This window comes from Lagenorhynchus albirostris, chromosome 10 (assembly GCF_949774975.1).
Source record: "Lagenorhynchus albirostris chromosome 10, mLagAlb1.1, whole genome shotgun sequence".
Classification (NCBI taxonomy): Eukaryota; Metazoa; Chordata; class Mammalia; order Artiodactyla; family Delphinidae; genus Lagenorhynchus; species Lagenorhynchus albirostris.
The window spans coordinates 81,603,263-81,627,037 of NC_083104.1; the positions used below are offsets into that span (position 1 = coordinate 81,603,263).

At 52.7% G+C, this 23,775-nt stretch overlaps 3 protein-coding genes across 7 annotated transcripts; 2 read left to right on the forward strand and 1 right to left on the reverse strand.

Annotated features, from left to right (window-relative positions):
* Positions 1-524: 524 nt before the first annotated feature.
* Positions 525-4,263, reverse strand: TCF19 (transcription factor 19). 2 transcript variants are annotated; one of them, XM_060163354.1, is made up of 5 exons: positions 4,141-4,263; positions 3,156-3,719; positions 1,556-2,111; positions 1,264-1,294; positions 525-943 (listed from the first exon to the last, which is right to left on the reverse strand). In XM_060163354.1, exons 2-5 carry the CDS (start codon positions 3,391-3,393, stop codon positions 863-865), a joined length of 906 nt encoding a protein of 301 aa, XP_060019337.1. In that variant the 5' UTR covers positions 3,394-3,719; positions 4,141-4,263; the 3' UTR covers positions 525-862. The 2 variants fall into 2 exon arrangements, with proteins under 2 accessions (XP_060019337.1, XP_060019336.1); XM_060163353.1 differs by having other exon boundaries at positions 525-1,294.
* Positions 4,264-4,516: 253 nt separating this feature from the next.
* On the forward strand, positions 4,517-18,336 carry CCHCR1 (coiled-coil alpha-helical rod protein 1). 4 transcript variants are annotated; one of them, XM_060163335.1, is made up of 18 exons: positions 4,517-4,645; positions 5,670-5,802; positions 5,881-6,094; positions 7,850-8,153; positions 10,621-10,784; positions 10,901-11,036; positions 11,234-11,344; positions 11,558-11,707; positions 12,158-12,268; positions 12,480-12,586; positions 15,474-15,586; positions 15,755-15,800; positions 15,960-16,096; positions 16,225-16,413; positions 16,511-16,612; positions 17,438-17,589; positions 17,688-17,859; positions 18,076-18,336. In XM_060163335.1, exons 2-18 carry the CDS (start codon positions 5,787-5,789, stop codon positions 18,183-18,185), a joined length of 2,334 nt encoding a protein of 777 aa, XP_060019318.1. In that variant the 5' UTR covers positions 4,517-4,645; positions 5,670-5,786; the 3' UTR covers positions 18,186-18,336. The 4 variants fall into 4 exon arrangements, with proteins under 4 accessions (XP_060019318.1, XP_060019320.1, XP_060019321.1 ...); XM_060163337.1 differs by having other exon boundaries at positions 17,730-17,859; XM_060163338.1 differs by having other exon boundaries at positions 5,881-5,951; positions 7,848-8,153.
* Positions 18,337-20,648: 2,312 nt separating this feature from the next.
* On the forward strand, positions 20,649-22,484 carry PSORS1C2 (psoriasis susceptibility 1 candidate 2). Its single transcript, XM_060163936.1, is given in 3 exon segments — positions 20,649-20,667; positions 21,156-21,433; positions 21,435-22,484. Coding segments are annotated over 3 exon segments (429 nt in total). The 3' UTR covers positions 21,567-22,484.
* Positions 22,485-23,775: the final 1,291 nt, after the last annotated feature.

Consider the following 23,775-nt stretch of genomic DNA (forward strand, 5'->3'; position numbering starts at 1 on the left):
TACCTTATTTTAATGGCAGTAGATCTGTTGTTTGTTGTTTTATAAATATTTATTTTGGCTGCTCCAGGTCTTAGTTGCGGCATGTGGGATCTATTAGTTGTGGCGCATGTGGGCTCTTAGTTGCGGCATGCAGACTCTTAGTTGAGGCATGCAGGGTCTTTAGTTGCGGCATGTATGCGGGATGTAGTTCCCCAACCAGGGATCGAACCCGGGCCGCCCCGCATTGGGAGCTCGGAGTCTAACCCGCTGGACCACCAGGGAAGTCCCGGATCTGTTTTCTTTTAAACTAGAAACTGTAATTACCTGGATTCCTTTTTTCCTGTCTTTCCACCTCCAGCTTACCTCATATATTTGTACCTTTTCAGCGAGCAGGTTTGTATTTCTCTGCCTTGTCTGCTCATCTCCTCCCCTAAGAATCTGAATTAGTTTTCCAGACGTTACCACTCCATTCTCTCAAGAATCGGGAAGCAAGGAGTATCAGACCCACAAAGAGTAAGTACCTTGGAGTATATGAAGCTGCTCATTCTTTATTTGGAAATGGAAGCAAAGCTCTGAAAAGTCAGGTCACAATCACGGTGATCAGCGGCAGGACTGCCCACAATGTAAGGGAGTTTGGGGGCTGTGCCCTAGGTTTTCCCAGAGATGCCTTAGGCGATGTCATCAAGAACATTTAGAACTTGCTTGTTCAAGTCTGAGGCTTATAACTTCCCAGGCATGACCTCTGCAATTGATGGGTTCTCTTGACCAGACATTCTAGTGTCCATGACAACAAGGACCTACAGCTTGTGACAAGCGGGAATTTCCAGCTCACTGGCAACTTCCTGGAGGCAGCAATATCTTTGGCAGGAAGCCATCTCTTCTGTTACCTTGGCCATGAGGGCCCGCTCCAGGCCTTGAATTGATAATCCATAGGAATGGCCCCTTCCCCTGTAGTTATTCCCTCCTAGAGAGGCAAGGGAAGAAGAGGGCATCTCTTAGGACCCATTGGCACCCCAGTGTCCACCCATGTCCTGGAGGTGCCAGCTCTGTCCTCGGGTGCTTTGGTGGTGGGCCTTAGGTCTGGATGCCTACACGACAGCCTGGGCACTGGAAGTCGGCCTCCCTGGCAGCCTGGATGCTGCAACCAACACAGGCCACATGGAACCAGATGTCACAACCATCACACTGAACCCAGGCTACTGTCTCTTCTTGGGGTAGGCAGCAACAAGGGGCTGCACAGTGCTCCCCGCCCCCAACTGCAGGGGGAGCCCTGGGGTTGCTCACTGGGTGTTTCCGAGGACGCCCACGTCGATTTCTGAAGAAAGTGACACAAAAACCAGGGTCACTGGAAACCTGCAGAAGCCTAGAACTTTCCCCTGGATAACTGCAGAGTGAACCTATATAGATTCACTAGACTAAAGGTGAATCTGGTTAGAAGAACTAACCCAGGTCTTGTCATTCCAACCTCTGTTCCATCTCCCATCCCCATCCCCCAAGCAGAGAGCTACCTCCCAGCCTAGGGCTCTAAAAGAATCCAAAGGCAGTGAAATAACGAGACAAAGTTCTCTCCACTTACCCACTGGGTGTCAGTGGGGTTTTCTCTACACGGAGTTTCTTCCTGGGCTCCATAAGGACTGGTGGGGGGCTCTTGGGAGCCTCTCTCTCATCATCCAGTTCCGCCAGCACGCGGTGAGCTGATTTCCTCCGGTTTCTTGGGGGTGGGACAGAAGGGGTTGTCCCCACTTCCCCAGCTGGAGTGGGAACAGGCAGGCTCTGTGGCCCACCCCCACTCCGTGAGAAGGTGAGGGGCTGGGAGTGGAGCTTGCTGAGGCTGCCAATGGAGTTGAGGATCAGCGTGGCTTTGGGGGCAGGGGAGAGGGTGCTGAGGGGGCGCTGTGGAGCCCCCTGGGAGGGCAGCATGGGCCGGAAACCAACCCCGGTTCCCTCTTCTCCCCTAGACCGTGGGGTAGTAATGGCAGCAAAATCTTGAGGTTTGACTCGGACTTGCTGAAACAAGTAGAACTCTGAGGGGCTGGTTTCTGGGGGCCCTTCAGGGCCAAAGGTCAGAAGGTCACCATCACTCAACTCCAGCCTGTGACCCCTTGGGAGTCGGACATTATTGACCAAAGTCCCTGTTGATTGTGGGGCACCAGACAAATACAGAGAACGACAAAAACAAATGACAGGTCAGAAGTGGAGAAATCTGGTCCTGTCTGGTTTTCTGGGGAACATGAGGAAGAACATGACACCTGTCATCAAATTCTCACATTCTAAATCTCTCAGCAGGTGACATCAGATGAAACTCCTTGTGAGTTGGGAATGAGTTTATTTTTCTTATGCCCTCTCCCAGGGCACATGGAGGGAATGAACTCCTTCCCTCAATTCACTGAGGTCCAATTCTCAGAGATGCCCACTTTCACTCAGTTCCAACTTAGTACTAATCAGCATAGCTCAGATTGGGTTCAAATCCAAGCTCCACCACTTACCAGCCATGTGACCCTGGACAAGTTAGCTTCTTTATGCCTCATTTTCCTTGTCTGTAAAGTGGGGTATTTGTGCTCACCTACATTTAATGCCCTTAAAATGTTCTTGTCTCATAATAGTAAGCACTAAATGAATGTTGGCCACTATATCCAATCCCCACAGCACTCCTCAAAAACGGACCTTACAAAGATTTACATTCTACCTAAGAGGAAACTAAGATCTAAAAAGGTGAAGTGACAGGCCTGAGTGATACTGCCAGGTGCCAGTAGCAGCACTGAGATGCGAACCCAGGCCTTCTGAGGCTGACTTAACTGCCTCCAAGTCAGGGAGTAAGACACATGTCCAGATCATTAAGACATAATTCAACATATTACTGCCCTAAGCCAAGGACAAGGTGCCTAAACAAATCTGGAAACTTAGTCAAGTCTGAGCTTGTCCCCCAGTGGCCCCAGAACAACCCCACTGATACTGCAGGCCCTGGATCTACCTCCCAGCCCCTCTAAGAGCTAAACAGGGTCAGCCCCACAATATCTGACACTGCACATTTCTGGTGGGAAGACGGGTCTGGATGACAACCATCCATCCAAACTGATGGCGAGTTTGGGAGGCAGGCAGAGTCCCTGTGGAGACTCGGTCATTCCAGCCCAGAACTGCAACTGCCCAGGCATAAGGCTGCTCTGCTCACTCCTCACCTTGGCTGCTATGGTTCTCCAGGCTGACCCTCCAGTCGTCACCCCGGCGTTCAGCGTGCAGCTCCGCATGGACTCCAGAGATGAAGCCGGGCTCCTGCTGGGGCCGCAGGGCCACATCACAGAGATCGGCCCTGCAGCCCAAGCGGTAGGTGCAGCCAGCCCCACTTGGGGGGTGGAAGGTGTAGAGATCGCCACCCTTGCCGCCCCCTATGCGCAGCAGCTGGAAGCAAGGCAGCATGGGTGGTGCCCCCTCCAAACCACCTCTTCCACTTTAGGAATCCATCACCTTTCCCACTCACTGGGCCATGCACATCTGGCCTAAGTTCACTTTCCGTCTGATGCAAACTTGAGCTGTCCTCTGTGCAATTTCAACTTTGAGCACACTCCCTGAGTAGGGCAAATTCAGAGTGCAAGGAGCCTAGGACGCGATGCAAAATTGTCTGTCAGCAGCTTTGCAACTGAAAAGTTTGGTGAAGGTCCCAGTGTAGTGCAAAAATGAAGGCGTCTTGTGGTACGAAGCTGAATCGAATCCTCAGGCTGCTAAGTATTCCAGGAGGCTTCGATCTGTGCAAGGCAACAATACGTTAGGCAGCTTCTAGGGAAATTCGAACTGTAGGTGTGGGGGTGAGGGTAGGGACTGCTTCTGTGTGATATTAACTTGTCACCCCTGTAATTTGGAGAAGAGAAGCTTCTTCCTGTAAAACCTGCTGATCCAAATAGAGTAACCCACTTGCTAGCCCACGCCTCACTCTTCTGGCCAATCCCTCACTCAAAACTAGTTGGCTTGAACCCCAGTGGGAAGTGTATCCACTGTCACCCCTCAAAAGGCAGTGCAAACGGGTCTCTAACGTTCTCCAGTAAAGTGGATCTAAACCCTTGCTTACCGACTTCTCCGGTGGGATAAAAACAGAAGAAAGGGCTCCCGGGATGATGCAAGGCAAACCCAACCTTTTCCCTCCCCGCCCCAGCCCAGGTTCGTATCTACCGCGCGGTGCAGTCTCGGAATGGTCCCCTCTCCAGGCAGTGCCAGCTCGGCCGGGGTTGGTGCTCCTGCGGCTGTTTGACAGCGAGGAAACCAGGGCCAGGAGGGGCGCGGCCTCCGCGCGCGGGCAGCGCCGACCCCGCCTTCGGAATTCCCGGGTCCGAACCTCCCGCCGAGCGAGCCCGCCCCCCTTGCCGTTTCTTATTGGCCATTTCGTTTGCCCTCCTCCTTTCCATTGGGCGACGAGCTGGGAGGGTCCCCGATCTCCCGCCTTCCGCTTTTTCTGATTAGTTCACAAGTTTTCCCGGGTTCCCGGAGTTGGGCGGAGCTGCCAGGGCTCGGAGGTGCCCCCAACGCCTTAATTGGGCCAGGCTTTAGACACTACTGCGCCTGCGTGCACCTCTTTTCCTCCTTCCGGGGTGGTAGCCTTGTAGGTTTTAGAGCGTCCCGCCAACCTGCCCGCTTTGCGCAGGCGCTGTCAGGGGTCGAGGCCGCGCCCGGGAGCTAGGTATAGGGGGTGTGGCCAAAGGGCTGGTGGGGGGGGTCTCTCGCGCCGGGTAAGGGGCCTTCGGGAAGAGTCGGTTGGGGGCGGGAAGGGGCTGAGAGGGGGTACGGGGGTGGGTTCAGGGATCCATAGGGTGGAGGGGTGCAAGGGCAGGGCAAAGGAACAAATGAGGTGGTCCGAACAGCCTTAGAGCTCAGCGTCCAGCAGGGCGAAGACTCATATCTGGGGGAGAGGAGGAAGGGAGAGCAGGCTATTGGGAGATGAGAGAGTGAGGGGCCAGAATAATTTCTTCAGGATGAAAGCAAATTAGGTTGTAGGGAGGGATAGGAATCCCAGATTGGGAGAAAAATAGATGAATTCGGGTGGCAGGGTGGGGAGATCTTAAAGACCCCTCTCTCTGCTCTAGGACTCTGGAGAGGTGGGTGGGCGACAGGGATGGAAGCTGAGGAGGCAATAGAGAGAAACTGAGAGGAAGGTTGCTGGAAGGGTTTGGATGCGACGTCAGGAAGCCGGCTTTTCTGCCAAGGGGTCTAGGCCGCCTGGATTCCCCGGGGGTCCTGGGTAGGCGTCCTGCCCTACATGTGGCCACATTCATCAGGGGCCAGGCATTGGGCCAGCGCTTTGATAGGGAAGGACCCAGGAGTCATGGCTTGGTGGTGTCTGGATGGGCTTCCCCAAGGCCTTGGTGAGCCATGGAGAGAACTCTGGAGATTGGGCTCACAGCCTCTGTACTACATACGTCCTTTCTCACCTCCATCCAGGGAAGGCAGAGACTGTAGAAACTTAAGGAGGACGGTAAAGGCACTGCCCAGAATTCTAAAAGTATGAGTAAAACCAAAGCCTCTCTCAGCCTGTCTCAGTACGTTCTCTCCATCTCATGGCTGTTGCCACAGTCCTATCGGGAACCAGATTGAGACAAGCAAGTGCTCTTCGGGTATTTCCTACTTCTTTTGGGAAGTAGGATAAGAGGAGCTAAGAGTCAGATGGACCTGGCTGTTATTTAAGGATTATGACTTTGTTATTGTAGGGGCTCTCTCTTTGGAAGGTGGCCTGAAAATTGAATTGGAGTGTCCTTGTTTCTCCTATTGTCCAGGGGAGCATAGATGGCTGGACACAGACTCTAGAGACTTCAAATAATGTGGAAATGTTTCGACCTTCAGGTCAGTGGGACCTGGCAAGGGGGCTGGTGATTATGTCTCCCTGGGAAACTGACCATCTTTGTCCTTATGATTCTTCAGGTTCCACTGGGCTGATTCCCCCATCCCACTTCCAAGTTCGGCCCTTTCCAACTCTGCCAAGAATGGCTCCCAGATGGGTCTCAGACATTCCCCTGGTTCAGCCCCCAGCCCATCAAGATGTCTTAGAGAGGCGGCCAGATAACCAGAGACCTCAAGTGACCACGTGGGGACAGGAAGTTTCTGGCAAAGGGCAGGAGCCAGGGTGGAGAGGCAGGTACAGATCTAATGTTGCTGTTTTCTTGGGCTTGCTTGCCAGTGGCGCTTCTTCCCTGAAATAGATTCCTTACCCTATTTCAGCCCTTAGTTCCATAATTTATTCATTTTTATATAAGCAGTTGTTGTTGCCTACAATGCATAAATAATAGCGTGTGCTAGATGTTAGGGACAAGGATAACAAAAATAAATAAGAGAGATCCTGATATCAAGGAATTTTATTTTATTTTTGATAATTTTTTTTTAACGAATTTATCTATTTATTTATTTTGTTTTTGACTGTGTTGGCCTTTGTTGTTGCGCACAGGCTTTCTCTAGTTGCAGTGAGTGGGGGCTACTCTTCGTTACGGTGTGTGGGCTTCTCATTGCAGTGGCTTCTCTTGTGGAGCACGGGCTGTAGGTGTGCGGGCTCAGTAGTTGTGGCTCGTGGGCTCTAGAGCGCAGGCACAGTAGTTGTGGCACATGGGCTTAGTTGCTCCGCGGCATGTGGGATCTTCCTGGAGCAGGGCTCGAACCCGTGTCCCCTGCCTTAGCAGGCGGATTCTTAACCACTGCGCCACTAGGGAAGCCCCTATCAAAGAATTTTAAATCCTAAGGGAAGAGATAGGTTGACCCACAGCTGATTGTATTAAGTGTAGTATAAGGCAGGCTGAAGAAGTACGGGCTGGGAGTACAGACCGTGTGCTGTGGTAGTATAGATTCATTCTGACGGAGCTGACCATGCCATCTGTCAATTTGTTGTCTGTGAAAGTTCTTATTCTTGTTGTTTCATGTGTGTCTTTTCCAAATGTACTGGAACATCATCCTGCCATTTTGTTCTTGAGTGGATAGCATGTGAGTCTGCCTTGGACCCCATCAAGGGGAAAGGAGCATAATGACGAAAGGGGAGCATTGGAGTGAGTGTCAGGAGACAGAGACTCTTTGTGACTAATTTGGCTACCAGCTAGGGGTCCTTTGGCCAGTCACCTCATTTCTCTAGGCTACAGATCTCTGCCACTTAAAAAAGGTGTTGGGGAATTCCCTGGCGGTCCAGTGGTTAGGACTCTGCTTTCACTGCCAAGGGCACAGGTTCAGCCCCTGGTCAGGGAGCTAAGATCCTGCAAGCTGCATGGTGCGGCCAAAAGAAATTAAAATTAAGAAAAAGAAAATGCTGTGGTTCTGGGCCTCAGTGAGGGAGCTGTGTCAAGAGCCATGTTATAAGCTGGTTTCAACTTTATGTGATGCCAGTAGACTGTGCTCTCCAACGGTTGGGACTATGTAATTTATTGAGGTACTGCACTCTCAGACTTCTCATGTGGTGTACCTAACACTCAGTAAATGATTTTAACTAGTGCCTGGACTCACCATATTGATACTCGTTGCCATGACCTCTCTTTCCACCTCCATCCAACTTTTCCTTGCCCTTAAATCCGAATTCAGAAATCTCTGAGTGTCCTTCCAGCTGCTCCAGTTCAGAACGTGTGGCCTAACGATGTGCACATCTGATGTTGAACACATCTGCCTGTATATTGTCCTCGAGAGAGGTCATGTTCCATGAACTCAGCCTTTAGGTCCTGTGGGCCCAGATATGCTTAGTAGGACTGTTGTCAATAATGATGGTGACGGAAGTGCAGAGATCCCCATGGCCCAGCTTCATCCCCTGCCATCTCCCCATATGGGAGCAGAGGGACCCTCTGCTCCTCCTGTCTCCATTTATGCCTTGGCCACCCTCCCAGCACCAGAGACAGGTCTCACCTGTGCTAACCTGTCTTTGAAGGTCCGTGGAGCTGGCGGGGTCGCAGGCCCTGAGCCAGCAGGCTGAGCTGATCTCTCGGCAGCTGCGAGAGCTGCGGCGGCTCGAGGAGGAGGTCCGGGTGCTGCGGGAGACCTCGCTGCAGCAGAAGATGAGGTTGGAGGCCCAGGCCATGGAGCTGGAGGCACTGGCACGGGCAGAGAAGGCTGGCCGCGCTGAGGCCGAGGGCCTGCGTGCTGCCCTGGCTGGGGCCGAGGTTGTCCGGAAGAACCTGGAAGAAGGGAGCCAGCGGGAGCTGGAGGACGTTCGGAGGCTGCACCAAGAGCAGGTGAATGTGGGCCTGGTAAGGGTTCAGCTGCACAGTGGTGAGCTGGGCAGGAGCTCCCCAGCAAAGAGCAGGCATTGCAGAAAAGGGTGATGGATGTTTGCTGAAGGTGAAAGAAACAGGTGACCTGGAAAGAGGGAGAACTTGGATGTGTTGGTCTTATTCAGATTGCCCTTTTCCGCCAGGACTCAGGAGACCTCCCACCACTTGAAGCCCTCTTCCTCTTCCAGTAGGAAGTAGTTTGTCTTTCTACTTTACTCCAGGTACCCAGTTCATCTGGGAACACTGTGGGAGGGAGAGTGAGGGAGGTGGGAGTGGGGTCCTAAGGTGGACTGGGAAGGGGCGATTATGCAGTCAGCAAGCATTTATCCGTGCTTACTCTTTGCCATCCCTGAGACAAGAGCCTGGACACTGGGGTGAGCAAATCAGACAACTGTATGCCCTTGTGGGTGGAGCTGACAGCCTAGTGGGGGATACACACATTCATTGCGTAATTTAATTCTAATTAATTAATTGCAATTGGGAAAAGAGCCATGAAGGAGAAGGACAAAGGAGCCCTGACTGGTCTGGGGGTTTGGGAAGGCCACCTTAACCAGTCGACGTGTTAGGAAATGAAACCATAAAGATATTGGAAGAAAATATGGGTGAATTCCTTTATAACCTGGGAATGGGGAAACCTTTCTACCTATGAATCAAAATCCAGAGCCATTAAAGAAAAGATTGATATATTGACTTTATAATACCAAACTTAGGAATGACAAAATAAAAGTAAAATTAAAGGGTGATAAACTATAGAAGAATATTTCCAGGTCATATCACAAGAAAAAGCTAATATCCCTACTATATAACGTGTGCCTAGAAATCAAGAAGAGAAAGGCAGCAGTCCAGGCAGAAAATGGACAGAGGAGATCATTCAAAGAAAAATATAAAGAGCCTTTAGTTTCATGAAAGATGCTTAATGATAAGAAGTTGACATTTGTGTTAAATAGGAATTGGCGGTGCCGCAGTGGTTGGGAGTCCGTCTGCCAGTGCAGGGGACATGGGTTCGAGCCCTGGTCTGGGAGGATCCCACATGCCGCGGAGCAGCTGGGCCCATGCGCCACAGCTACTGAGCCTTCGCTCTGGAGCCCGCGAGCCACAACTGCTGAGGCCCATGTGCCTAGAGTCCATGCTCTGCAGTGGGAGGGGCCACCGCAATGAGAGGCCCGTGTGCGGTGGCGAGGAGTGGCCCCTGCTGGCCGCAGCTGGAGGGGACCCGTACACGGCAACGAAGACCCAATACAGCTATAAATAAATAAATAAATAAATAAATAGGTGTTGGCTGGTGGGCAGGCATGTGGGGAGGTGTTGGGGGCTGGTGTGACACTTGGCTGCAAGTAGATGTGAACGGGAGGAGGCCAGAGGGGCCTGAGTGCAGGCGATGAGAGGGGCTCTGGGTGTTGGGGTGGAGTGTGAGGCCTTGGGCCTGTTCAACTTTATACTTTACCTCAAGAGCAATGGGTAACCGCTGAAAGGTTTTAACAGGGAAATGACATGATCAGATTTATATTTTATATGTAAAAGGACCAGTTTTGTGATTCGTGTTCAAAAAGCTCACAGTGACTATGGTATAGAGATAGGGCTAGAGGCGGGCAGACCGGAAGTGAGGGCAGCCACTTCCCCTCCTTCACCAGCCGAACCGTGACTCTTTCAGCGTATCTGACACCCTTAACCACTGTTGGTGGTGCTGTGAGAAAAGGACAAGCTCCCTGCCTTCCTAGGGCTTCCTTCTGGATGGGGGGAAGCAGACAGTAAGCACGTGCAGAAGCAGGATCATTTCATAATGATAAGAAGTGCAGGAAGGGCACGAACAGGTGATAGGACAGCACAGGTGCTGGGTAAGGATTAGCGGTCTGGGGAGGCCTTCCCCACGAGGCGGCATCACTGAGATCTGAGGAGCTGGGGGAAGCCAAGCCTCCAGGTAGACTCTGAGGTGGGAAAGAGCAGACTTGTTTGGGGGACGGTGGGAGAGCACTGTGGCTGGAGCAGAGTGGGCAGTGGGAGAAACAGGACAGAGCTCAGAGAAGCAGGCAGAGGCCAAGACACGACAGGTTTCACAGGCCCAGGGAGGAAGCCGGTCTGAACGCTGTGGTAAGCCACTGGAGGCTTCTAAGACCGGTCAGGAGATGGTTGCCATTGTCCAGGCCAGAGGTGAGGGTGGGTTGCCTCAGGTCGGTGGCACTGGATGTGGAGAGAAGTGACAATGTTTTGGTGGGAGACCTGACAGGAGCTGCTGGTGGGTTGGAGGGTGGTGGGGAGTGAGGCACCAAGGATGGTCTCCGTTTTGCTGTGCACAGTTGGGCGATTTCTTGGGTGCTTGTCCAAGGTCACAGAAAGTGGGAGTGAAGGGCAGGGCCAAAGCAGAGGGCGGATTTGGAAGGTCCAGGTGTGGGCGAGCTGGCCCCTGCTGAGCCCTCCCTTCTCTCCACAGCTCTCCTCCCTGACACAGGCTCACCGGGAGGCTCTTTCCAGTTTGACTAGCAAAGCTGGGGGCCTGGAGAAGTCTCTGAGTAGTCTGGAAACCAGGAGGTCAGGAGAAGCCGAAGAGCTGGCTGCGGCCCAGAGGGAGGCCGAGCTGCTGCGGAAGCAGCTGAGGTGAGTGGGCGGGTGGGTGACCGAAGGGCAGTTGGTCTGGCATTCGGTGGGTTGGTGGGTGGGCTGGGTCTCCAGGGTGCCCCCCGATGGCTACCCTGTTCCCACCCCAACCCTAGCAAGACCCAAGAGGATTTGGAGGCTCAGGTGACCTTGGTTGAGAACCTAAGGAGGTACGTGGGGGAGCAGGTCCCTCCCGAGGTCCACAGTCAGATGTGGGAATCAGAGCGACAGGAGCTTCTAGAAACCGTGCAGGTGAGAGAGTGCTGGGCATGGGGTGGGACGTGAGGGCTCAGGTCCTGGGCGAGGGGGCCCTGGAGAAGAGCACAGTCCCCGGGAGAGAAGGCAGTGCTGTCAAGGGGCACACGGACTGGCCGCCGCCCGAGGGCCACTGGGAGACCTGGCAAGAGGTAGCTGTCCTCTCTCTCTCTCTCCCCCGACCCCGCCCGAAGCACCTGCGGGAGGACCGGGCCGGCCTGCACACCACCACGGAGCTGCTACAGGTGCGCGTGCAGAGCCTCACGCACATCCTCTGCATGCAGGAGGAGGAGCTGGCCCGGAGGGTAGGCCCCTTGCCCAGGCCCCTCACCCCCGGGTGCCCCCTGTGCATGGGAGGGGTTGGGGTGCCGCTCCTAGAACCTGCCCGCGTCTTTCTTCCCCTGAACGCCTCTTCTTGCTCTGGCTCCTGATGCCTGGGCAGGACAGAAGAAGTAAAACCCACCTCCTTCCTCTGCACCCCCAGGAGCCCACACTGTCCCCACTTCCTCCACCCTCAGGTTCAGCCTTCAGACTGCCTGGAGCCCGAGTTCACCAAGAAGCGCCAGTCCCTACTGAAGCGCTGGCGGGAGAAGGTGTTTTCCCTCATGGTGCAGCTGAAGGCCCAGGAGCTGGAGCACAGAGACCGTGTGGGGCAGCTGAAGGGACAGGTCGCCTGGCACCCTCCTTCTCCCCATGCTCTCCCCCAGCTCTCTGCTCCTTACAGGAGGGGTGGCATTTATTCACCAAATACTTGGGTGGTTCCCACATGCTGGCAGCACAGCCCTGAGCAAAGGCTGACAAGGACCTGCTCTCATGAGGCTTACATTTGGTGAGGTGGGCCGGCCTCCCCCAGAAGGTGACAGTGTCCAAGGATGGGTGGGTGCCACGGGCAGAGGCTGGCCACGGGTCCTGGTGGGTTGGTCACAGGGTAGTTCCTTAAGGTGTGGGCACGGGGAACATGCTTCTGGAAGGAAACCTGGACCCAGACTCCATTCTTAGGAACCCGGGCTTACTGTCTCCATGTGTGGCCTTCTTTCAGAGACCCCTGCCCCTGCCCCTTCCTTCCCAGCGCCTCCCCTACAGCTTTGGCTCTAGACCTGCCTCCTCTCCTCCCCCAGGTGGCCGAGCTCCAGGAAGGAGTCAAAACCCAGTGCCAGGAGCAGGCCATCCTGCAGCGCTCCCTGCAGGACAAAGCTGCAGAGGTGGAGGTAGAGCGGATGGGTGCCAAGGTCAGTGTCTGAGACGGGCAGAGGCTGAGGGAGGGCAGGGAAACCCCAGGGAGGGGGACACTTTTGTTTTGGCTGTACCACGTGGCATGCGGGATCTTAATTCCCCGAACCAGGGATCAGAACTGTGCCCCCTGCAGTGGAAGCGAGCAGTCTTAACCACTGGACCGCCAGGGAAGTCCTCTGGGGACCATCTTTACCATATCCTTCCTAGGCCCTGCAGACGGAGCTGAGCCGCACTCAGGAGGCCCGGCGCCGGGAGCAGCAGCAGACAGCCACAGCAGAAGAGCAGCTGAAGCTTGTGGTGAACGCTGTCAGCAGGTATCTGGGCTGCAGGGTGGGTGGAGTAGCATTTCTGCTTGGACAGCTTCCTGGGCATCTTGGAGTTTAAGAGCCTCAGGCAAGAGGGGCTAGAAAGCTGGCTGTGTGGAGGATGCAGGGCTGGAGGTATGTAGCCCTGTAAAATCTTTGTGTTTGTTTTTTCCTGGGGCAACCCCCCTCCATATTCACAGCAGGGTCACTTGTTATGACTCCCACCCACTGCCTGTTTGGCTGGAGATGAGGTATTACTAACTTCCTCTTGCAGTTAGTAACGGCTTGAGCTAAATAGAGCACCTAGGAGGGTCTCCACCTTCAGAACTGTTCGAGGATGGGGAATGTGGACACTTGATCTTTCTTTCTTCCCTCCTTTCTCTCTTTCTTTCTCTCTTTCTCTCTTTCTTTCTCTCTTTCTTTCTTTCTTTCTCTCTTTCTCTCTTTCTCTCTCCCTCCCTCCCTCCCTCCCTCCCTCTCTCTTTCTTTGTTTCAAATTTTGCAGGCATGCCCTGTTGAGTTGAAAAAAATTTAATCTATCTCTTTTAAAGCTGCACACCCACAGGTATACCTCTTTTTATTGTACTTTGCTTTATTAACTTCACAGATGCTGCTACAAATCGAAGGTTTGTGGCAACTCTGTGTCGAGCAAGTCTATTGGTGCCATTTTTTCCCAACAGCATTGTTTTAAAATTAATGCTATTTTAAAATGTTTAGTTGTTTTTTCAGACGTAATGCTATTGCACACTTAATGGACTACAGTATAGCATAAACGTAACTTTTATATGCACTGGGAACCCAGAAAATTCGTGTGACTCGCTTTATTGCAGTTTCCTTCCCCCCCCTTTATTTATTTATTTGTTTATTTTTTTAACATCTTTTTTGGAGTATAATTGCTTTACAATGGTGTGTTAGTTTCTGCTATATAACACAGTGAATCAGCTATACATATACATATATCCCCATATCTCTTCCCTCTTGCGTCTCCCTCCCACCCTTCCTATCCCACCCCTCTAGGTGGTCACAAAGCACGAAGCTTATCTCCCTGTGCTATGCGGCTGCTTCCCACTAGCTATCTATTTTACATTTGGTAGTATATATAAGTCCATGCCACTCTCTCACTTCATCCCAGCTTACCCTTCCCCCTCCCTGCCAGTTTCCTTTTTAATCAATTGCAAGCCTGTCTCTCATACCAACTTCCTAGGTGTTTCCTTCACAGCTGTTGTTAGATAACCTTTAGAAAGACCTCTAAGGAGAAGCACAGGTTTCTTTGCACAGGTAACAATCCCTCCTCGGCTTTGAACATGGGGACACGGAGGCGGTCTGAGGAGAGCTCTCAGCACAGCGCCTGGCTTACTGTCTGCATTCTGTAAATGTTCACTTTTACCATGAGGCTCTTGTAGATGGATCACACAACAGTTTTGGCTTAGAAAAATTGTGATGCAGGGTGGGTCCTTGCCTACCATCCCTTTCTGTTGGATTTGTACCTTGAGGACTAATTTAACCAAAAAAAAAAATTTTTCATGAAAAATTTCAAGCGTGCATGGCATTAGAGAGACTAGTTATGATGAACTACTGCCCAGATTCAATCCATTGCATGTGCCTCCTACCTCCAGGAAGACAGAAAGATACAGTGTGGACAGGGTTTTACTTTGATACCAGGACTTTACTGAAATGGTCCTTGCTAATGATTTATTGCCAAAAAGTCCACGTGGCCTAAAACAACCCAAGCTCGGATTGTTGCCAGGTTTGTTAGTCTCTTGGTGGCTTGGAGATCCTGTCAGGAAAAGGCTTTCATAAGAGCCACAGTAGGTGTTGGAAGCACCCGCTCAAACAGTTTTCAGATAAAAGTGATCTCTGCTGTGCTGCTAGGGATACAGCCTTCGGCCTTTGTCGTCCGCTTGTTTTCCCCCTCGGTGCTGCATAGACCCTCCTCCCAGGGGACCCGTTTAGACTTCTCAACTTCCATGAGCCACGTGGATCCTGCTTTGGGCACAGCCAGCTGATAAAGCATGTGGACCCGGCCTTTGTTGGTATCAGGGACTTGTTAGAGAGGATAACTTTGATCTCTGATACCTAATAGTGATCAAAAGGCAGACCGTGAGAAATAAGCTTAGCACATTGCTTGAAAAGATGTACAGTCATTTAATGCCTTCTTGGGGCAAACTGATGGAAGCTATGGGCTTTGTTCCATAGCAGAATGCACATAAGTTCATACACCCCAAACGTGGCACATGGCGGCAGGAGACTCCCCAAACCTGGAGACGCACCTGGAGGCCGGAGGTGCAAAAGCCTAAATCAGCGAGAGATAAGCCTGCTTTAGGGCACTTGTTTTAGCCCCCATGGAATCAATGTTACTGAACCCTTTACTTTGTGATGGCATCTGAGTCCAGATAAGGTGTGACCCCATGAACCTGATTATTGTTTTTACCGTAGGGTTGTTTTTAAAGACACTGATTGCAAGGACGCAAATGAGAAGCTTATGTAGGTTTTGGGACCAGAAATAGCTGCGCCTTTTTTTTTTTTTTTTGTCTGGGCCACACAGCATGCGGGATCTTAGTTCCCCGACCAGGGATCAAACCCACACCCCCCGCAGTGGAAGTACGGAGACTTAACCACTGGACCTCCAAGGAAGTCCCTAGCTGTGCTTTTTTTTATGAGCAACTGCATCATTTTTATTTGACAATCACTAAGGGGCTTAAGCTCTCAGTTTTCTTTCACGACTGGCAGGGCACAGAGTTGGGGCCCCTACTCGTGGCTTCAGCTTCTCTTGCCCTTGCTCTGATTTCCCCTTCCCTGCTTTCCCCGCATACATAGCAGTACAGGATAGAGGGGATCAAGTCCTTTTGGAAATAAGTTGGGGTTGAAGGGTCATGACTTTGTGTGTCTTCTCCAGCTTTGAGACCTGGCTCCAGGGCGCTGTGGCGGAGGTGACGCGGGCCGCAGCCCGGCTGCCCGGCCTCAGCAGCCGAGTCAGCTATGCCGTCCGCAAGGTCCACACCATTCGGGGTGGGTAGGGCAACTTCCAGATGCGTCCTGCCCTTCCCGCTGCCCCACCAGCTCTCTCATCCTACACCCACCCTCCTGCCTCCTCCTTACCAGTCCAGGCATCCCCTGTTTTCCCTCTTCTCCTCCACAAACTCACCTCTCTGTTGCTCTCTGCCTTTTCTTCCCCAGGCCTGATGGCTCGAAAACTGGCCCTTGCTCAGCTGCGCCAGGAGAGGTGAAGTTTGGGCCACTTTGAGGTGGATCAGGGGCAGGAGTGGGGCTTTAAGGTGTTGGTTGCTGGGACCCAGAAAAGCGAGGATGGAGGAAGGATGGGGGCTTAGGGGTCAGGCAGCTGGGTGATTCCCCCCATCTCTGTTTCTCTTCCCTGTCTCAGCTGCCCCCGACCCCCACCGGCCACGGATATGAGCCTGGAGTTGGAGCAGCTGCGGGAGGAACGGAACCGTCTGGACACGGAACTGCAGCTGAGCGCCCACATCATCCAGCAGGAGGTGGGCCGGGCCCGGGAGCAAGGTACACCTGGTCCTCAAGTCACCGAGCTTGAGCCGGGGCCAAAGTCTGAGTCTGGGGGATGCAGAGGAAGAGGGAAGAGCTGGGGTCTAGGGTACGGAGAAGCCTGAGCGGGCACCACGTCTTCCCAGGGGAGGCGGAGCGGCAGAAGCTGAGCGAAGTGGCCCAGCAGCTGGAACAGGAGCTGCAGCGCACCCAGGAGTCCCTGGCCAGTTTGGGGCTGCAGCTGGAGGCGGCTCGCCAGGGCCAGCAGGAGAGCACGGCGGAGGCTGCCAGTCTCCGGCAGGAGCTGACCCAGCAGCAGGAGGTCTACGGGCAAGGTGTGCAGGAGGGGGCGTGGGCAGACCCGTGGTGGGGGCGGGGGTGGGAACCATGAACCAAGGCTCGCCTGACACCCCACGTGCACCTCCACCCCAGCGCTGCAGGAGAAGGTGGCCGAAGTGGAGACTCGACTGCGGGAACAGCTCTCAGAATCAGAAAGGAGACTGAATGAGGCTCGCAGGGAACACACCAAGGCCGGTGAGATTGGCTGGGGTGGACGTGGCTTTTCAGGAAGAAGGAAGTGTTGAGGCATGAGGTTATTTTAAAAACTTTATTTTTAAAGCTTTTTTGAAGTGTGCGAGTCATGAAGTTATCAAGGAAGATGAATTCTCAGGTGGTAAACATCCCTATATAGCCAGCTCAAGCAAGAGCACTTGACCAGCCCTGGATCCCCTGCAGCCCCTCCCAGTCACCCCCCTCTGCAAAGGCAGTCTGACATCTCATAGCAACGATTACCCCCAACTTTTTATTGGGAAACATTTCAGACACCTGGCCAAGTTAAAAGAATCAGGTAATGGACGCTCAAATGCCTTCTCTGGTTAGAGGCAGCGGTTCCTAACCTTTGGTCACATTTCCTATCTATCTGTATATACACACATATTGATATATAAACATTTGGGGGGGAATTATTGAAAGTAGGTTGCACACATCCTGACTGTTCAGCTGCATCTCCCACAAATAGGATATTTTCCTATGTAACCTCAATACCATTGTCACACTTTAAGAAAATGAACATGAATTGCACAAAATCTGATATCCAGTCCCTATTCAGATTCCCCCTGCAGGACTCTGGGAAGCGTCAGTGATGGGGGAGGTACTTTGGGTTCACAGATTCATAGGCTCCTAGAGCATCAGACTCCCCTCTGTACGGAAGACTGAAAGCCACAAAGTGTCAGTGGCTCACCCGAGGCACAGAGCTGGGACCCAGTGTTCCTGCCCATCCTTCCAGGCTTGTTTTCACGGTGCCTCATGGCCTCTAGGCTGCCCAACACCCGTCCCCTCTGTGGCCTGGCTTTCCCGTAGTGGTCTCCCTGCGCCAGATCCAGCGCAAAGCCACCCGGGAAAAGGAGCGGAACCAGGAGCTGCGGCGCCTGCAGGATGAGGCCCGAAAGGAGGAGGGACAGCGGCTGACCCAGCGCCTGAAGGAGCTGGAGAGAGACAAGAACCTCATGCTGGTAGGAGGCCGAGGAGGGGCTCTTCTCAGGGAGCAGAGCTGTGGAAAGGGGAGGGGACTCTGCCCGGGCTTGGTGGCGTTTAACCCTCTCCTTCCCAGGCCACCTTGCAGCAAGAGGGTCTCCTCTCCCGTTACAAGCAGCAGCGACTGTTGGCAGTTCTTCCTTCCCCGTCGGATAAGGGGTTACCTGTGGAGTCCAGCCTCAGGCCCTCAGAGTCTTCAGCGCCTGCACCTCCAGCGGCGGCCCTATGCACCAAGGAGTCCATCAAAGGTAAGGGACAGATGGCGGGGGACTTCAGGCATCTCTCCTCCAGGCACTCTGCAATGCATGAGCCTTGTTCTCTGTGACCCCTGGAGGCCCACAGCCTCTCTTGTTCACGCCCGCCTTGGACCAGGAGCCTTCTCCCTCATAACCCTCACATCCTGCGGCGTGACTGTGACAGCCTTCTCTTGTCCACCTCCTGTCCCTTGGGGTCTTCTTTCCCAGGATCCCTTTCTGTCCTGCTCGATGACTTGCAGGGCCTGAGTGAGGCCATTTCCAAAGAGGAAGCTATTTGTGAAGGAGACATCCAGACCTCTTCTTCTGTCTGCCTCTGAGCAGCTGCGAGGACCGAAGGGATGAGGATGGAGGAGGAGTGGGTTGGGGAGGGCGTCCAGCCCAGCTCCCTTCCCATCCAGCTGCCCTCGGGGACAGCTGCCAAGATGTTGTGAATTCTCCCGTGGCTCAATAAAGATGACTGCAGTAGGAGCCATTGTTTGGACAGTTCTCTCTGGGAATATAAGGAAATTTTCTCCCTGCAGCCTCTCTTGTCCGAGAAATATGAGAAGTGGTCTCCCACACAGCTCTTTCTCTAGACGATTCCGTTTTCGAAACCCCTTTCCTAGGCTGCCCAGGAAGTTTTTGGAGAAGCTCCAGGTTTCTTTTTATTCTCAACTTTTGTTTTAAAACTACCTCTGGAAGGTGATCAGTGCCAGGAATGAAGCAGATAAAACATTCACATGTTCGACAGGAATCACAGATCCAGGCAGCATCCTGCCCCGGGGGCCACTGTGGTGGGCTTGACGGGCGGGTTCCTGCTCCCGTGGCACTTACAGTCCGGTGGGAGAGACAGACGATGGGCAAGTACTTACATGAACAAATGAGCCGTTTCAAACAATAATAAGTGCTACGAATATGAAGAGAAGAAAGAAATGACAGTGATGTGGTAGAAACTGGCTGTGTGGGGAGGGGCGGCATTAGATGGGGGGGACAGGCAAGGCCTCTCTCCGGAGGGATGTGGTGCTGAGGCCGGGGTGAGGTGAGGCGCAGGCTGTGCAGCCCCCTGGGAGGAGCATGAGGGCGGCCACAGGCTGGGCAGGCGGGAGGCTGGAGGGAGCCCGAGGGAGGATGCTGCAGGGAGAGGCCAGGCCTGGTGGAGCTTGGATTTTACTCTAGAAAGTCCTTAGAGTACTTTTAAAACTGGGGACAGCCACACGATTTGACTTACATTTTTTTTTTTTTTTTTTTTGCGGTACGCGGGCCTCTCACCGCTGGGGCCCCTCCCACTGCGGAGCACAGGCTCCGGACGCGCAGGCTCAGCGGCCCTGGCTCACGGGCCCAGCCTCTCCGTGGCATGTGGGATCTTCCCGGACCAGGGCACGAACCCGTGTCCCCCGCATTGGCAGGCGGACTCTCAACCACTGCGCCATCAGGGAAGCCCTTGACTTACATTTTTAAGAGATCTGTTGGCTGGCTGTGGAGGATGGGTTTGGGGTGTCGCCACGGGATGAGGAGAGAGAGGAATGAAGTCCTCAAAAGTGAGCCACGAGGGACAGTGGTGTCCCTTACTGCGGGGGAGCAGACCTGGTGGGGGACAACCCGGGGAGGAAGTGAGTTTGGACACGTTACTTCTGAGAGGCTCATGAGACGTCCAGGCAGAGGAGTCCTTGCTGAGGAAAAGTTCTAGGGGGATCTCTGAACGACTCAGACCAGACAGACTGACAACTGAAGGAGGAGGGGAGAGAAGGGGTGGGCACAGAGTTCACACCAAGGACACGGAGAGGGGCTCAAGGGGCAGTGAGGAGGATTCCAGAGGGAGGAGAAAGAGGCTGAGATGCCAGGGGGAGCTGAGGCAACTTCTTCCCGAGCCTCTGGGTGTGACTGATGGAAGCAGCCCTGGGGTCGGAGAAGGAATCAGGATGTCCTCGTACTGTCCCCTTCACCTGCAGTCACCCCAGGTGGCTCCTGGATGAAATTCTCAGATGTCGCTGCTTGGGAGGCCCCCTTCACGCCTGGAGAAGGCATATGCTGGGAAGTGGAAGTTCCAGGAAGGGCTGAGCCCCAAGGAGAGGGTTCACACTGGGATGGGTGGGGGAGGCTTGGTGTACTAGCTGAGACCGTTCTAGCTGTGTCCCAGCTGTTCAAGGGAACACCCCCTGTCCTCCCCCCAATTGCCCACCCCCTGCCCGGCATCCTGCCTCCCAGCCCCTGTAATTACACTGCTTCCCCACGCGTGGTTTGCTCCCATTCCTTGGCTTCCAATGACCTTGAGGGACTAGAGGTAGAAGTCCCTGTTATTAGGGGTTGCTGCAGGGTGTGTATGAAGGAGGACATGAAAACAATGGTGGGGTGACCAAGGTCTGGGTCATCGATAAAGCCTGGGTGGCTGGGTCCTGAGCTGGGGGACTAAAGTGAGGGACACCACCAGAGGTTACACATTAGCCACGGCCTTCCAGATGGGTTTGACCAGTTAGGTTCGGATGTGATTCCTTGTGTGACTGGGCCGGTCCCTCCCCAGAGATTGGCCTCCTCTTCCCCCTCCTCCCCTATAAAGCCTCTTGGGGTCCCCAAGCACCCAGACTCAGCCGACCCCTGACTGGGGGCCAGGAGACAGGCAAGATGCTCAACTGGAAGCTCCTGGGGATCCTGGTCCTTTGCCTGTTTTGCCGGAGGTGAGCTGGGAATAGAGGCCCGGAGTGTGATTTGGGGTGATGGGGGACGGTAAAGATGAGGCAAGGGTGAGCTGGGTGCATAGGGATAGGGAGATCCTGGGAATTCACATGAGGGGAAGAGTTAAGGCGATGGAGGTGGTGCGGGAAGGTGCGTTTTAGCGCAGAATAAATGTTTTGCTGGTTTGGGTGTAGCTGCATGTGGCGATTTAGGTCAGCATTCAGGTGTGGGGCGAGTGTTCATCAGAGCTGAGGTCCGTGTTAAGGGCGTGGAGGTCATCGTAGAGATGGGGCCTGGGTGCCACGCGGTGCCAGGGTGTAGACAGCTTTGGGACTGCAGACACATATAGCGGCCCTGCCAGTGGGGTGTCCCAACCAGGGTTGGATGGAGCTTATGTGGGGGGAGCAGGGGATCCTGTCAGTTTAAAGTTGGTCCAGTCAGTAGTTCAGGACGGCGTTTCATGTCATTTTAAGATCACTTTGGTATTTTGTGAATGTGTGAGAGTTACTTTTGAGTTTTGTTTGTGGGATCAGCTCAGGCTGTGGTCCATCGCAGAGAGGTGATGCTCCCTGGGTCTGTAGCTACGGGGAGAGGGGGGATCCTCACAACCTCTTATCTTTCTCCTTCCTCCTCTACAGGCATCTCAGGCAGCAGAGACCATCCATCTCCCTCATCCACAGAGCCCTCAGAGGAGGGCCCCCCAACATTGCCTCAGGGCCCCCCAATCCCTGGTGACCCCTGGCCAGGGGTACCCCCTCTCTTTGAGGACCTTCCACCTCCAGGCCCCAGTCGTCCCTGGAGAGACCTGCCTGAATCTGGAGTCTGGCCTCCTGTACCCCCTAGAACTGATCCCCCTCAACCTCCCCGGCCTGATGACCCCTGGCCAGCAGGACCCCAGCCTCCAGAAAACCCCTGGCCCACCTGCCTCTAAGGTGGGCCACGGATCTCAGGAGGAGCCAGATCTTGACCCACCCCAGGAGGAGTACAGACAATGGATCCCCCAGAGGCATCCTGGGCCTCTGCCCTCAAGCCCATCTCTACCCTTCTGATTTCCCTTGAATTCTCCCCAATTTAGCCTAACTCCTTAATTCCTTTCCTCATTCCTTCTGTTTTATTCTGAACCCGGAAGGTGTTGTTCTCAATATTTTCTGTCCCCTCTTGAGATCGGTATTTAGCCCCCTCCTCCCCCTTCTTTTTCCTCTGACAGCCAAAGTGAACACCCCTACCTCACCTGCAGTCCTCTCCCCTCCCACCGCCTCTTCCCCACCCCTGGGACTCTCTGGGCAGGGCTGGCAGCACTGTGTTCTCTGCTGCTACCTGGTGGCCGCCAGCTGGGAACTACCAGGAGACCATGGTGCTTCCATGAAATGGAAAAACAAAAAACCATGTTTTCTAATTTTGACTCTAGGCTGCGTCTTTGCCAATGAGCAGGACTTTGAACATTCAGATGCCCTCATAACAGCCATGGACCTACAGAGATCTGGAAGTCATCTGAGTTCCTGTCTTGCCCATATGCGTAGGGATGTGGAACTCAGCCAGTGGAGGGTTGGAAATGCAACTCTCAGAGTTACAAGGACATTCAGACCCACATTTCTCCCATTCTGGGATCCCTGTTTTGGAGAACGAGAAACCAAGTTAAGTCTCTCTTTAATAGCTTATGGTTTGCATACCTCTGGCTGAACATGAAAACTCTCCCAGGGGGACGTGGGCAGGACTAAGTTGTAAGGGGATCAATTTCCAGAAGCATATGTGTCCCTTCCTAAAATGAATCTGCCTGAGAACTGTGTTCTCCTTTTCCACATGCCTCCATTAACAAGTGACCCTTCTCTCACTAGACAGAGGAAGGCCGAGCTCTCTCGCCCACCCTGAACTGAACCTGGGTGCTCTTCCTGGAGCTACCAAATGAAGTCAATGGAAAATAAAAATCAGCCCTTTCCATCTCATGAAGAGATGAATTTTTAGTAGAAGTTTACTTTTCTGTTTAATCATTGTCAATATTTGTAGTTTTGATCAGTTGCATCTTTTAATAATTGTAATTATAAACCCAGGGCAGAATAATGGTTTTTAAAATAGTCTTATGGTCACAGGAAATAAATTCCAATTTATTGATATGTACATATTTTTGTTATAGAGATATACAATAAAAGACTTTCCAAAAAGACACTAAAATACAAAAAAGGTGATACAATGCAAACATATTTCATTAGGACCAAACTCTATAGGGAAAATGAAGTGGAAAAAGGAACCAAAAAGAAAAATAAATGAGGTAAATTTGCTGACTGGCTAATGGACTTGTTCACTTATTAAAAGGGTGTTAATGAACATGAAAGGGCTATGGTGTTATATTCCATCCGCTACATTTAAAAGAGTGATGTGACTTTCTAAATATATAAGTATTTACAATTTCCCGGAAAATGTACCCTTTGCAGTATTTAAACTGAAGATTAAAAATGTTGTTGACTTTAAAATGTGTAAGGGGTACATAGTTTCCCCAAATTCTTTAAGGGTGTATTTGAGCAGGAAAGCTGGAAGGGCAGGAGCCCAGAGATCCCAATGGCCTGATGTCAATCAAGTGGCTGGCCTGGGTGGGGTTGAAGAGGGCCTAAAAGAAATGACGGTTCCCTGACCTTAAAATCCACCACTTTAGGACCCAGTTTGCTTACATGGTTAACTCCCATCAAAACCTATATGTGACCGGTTTGAAAAAAAAAAAACGAAATAAAACAAACAAAAAGCCCCCTAAGTTTAGAGTTTGGAAATAATCTTAGAACAGGTGCGAATTGTAGGTGTGAGTCTGTAATTTAATAGGCCTCAAAGTGGACTAGATTCACTCATTCATTCAATCATTATCTCATACCCTCAATATGTCCTGCAATGTCAGGTGCCACGGGGGAATATAACGAATAAAAATATACAGTTCCCATTCTCAGGAAGCTTAAAATTAGGCCGGGGGAGCCCTTCCTGGTCCCACTTCCCCACTCCCTTTCCCTCCTCCCCACCCTTATAACTTTTTAATAAATCCCTTTTACTTGAATTTTTGTCTCAGGATCTGCTTCTGGAACATCCAACCTAAGACACAACGAACGGTTTGCTATAAACCCTCGCAGCTGCTTTTTACTGCGCATGTGCAATAGGGGTACTGTTGCCCAAGGCACAGAGATTAAGCTCTCACTTAATTTGCACAATAACCCTATTGTTATCACCATTTCTCAGAGGAGAGAAACAAAGGCCTGGAGAGGTACAGTGACTCATGCAAGG

Bases quoted from the DNA above. Each gene is read 5' to 3' on its own strand.
- CCHCR1 (XM_060163335.1), top strand. The intron at 11,345-11,557 runs GTAGGCCCCTTG...CTCCACCCTCAG, and splicing joins AGGAGGAGCTGGCCCGGAGG to GTTCAGCCTTCAGACTGCCT. The intron at 15,587-15,754 runs GTGGGTAGGGCA...TTTCTTCCCCAG, and splicing joins CAAGGTCCACACCATTCGGG to GCCTGATGGCTCGAAAACTG.
- TCF19 (XM_060163353.1), bottom strand. From the start codon at position 3,393: ATGCTGCCTTGCTTCCAGCTGCTGCGCATAGGGGGCGGCAAGGGTGGC. The intron at 2,112-3,155 runs GTGAGGAGTGAG...CACAATCAACAG, and splicing joins GGAGAACCATAGCAGCCAAG to GGACTTTGGTCAATAATGTC. The intron at 1,295-1,555 runs GTAAGTGGAGAG...CACTTTCTTCAG, and splicing joins ACCCCACTGACACCCAGTGG to AAATCGACGTGGGCGTCCTC.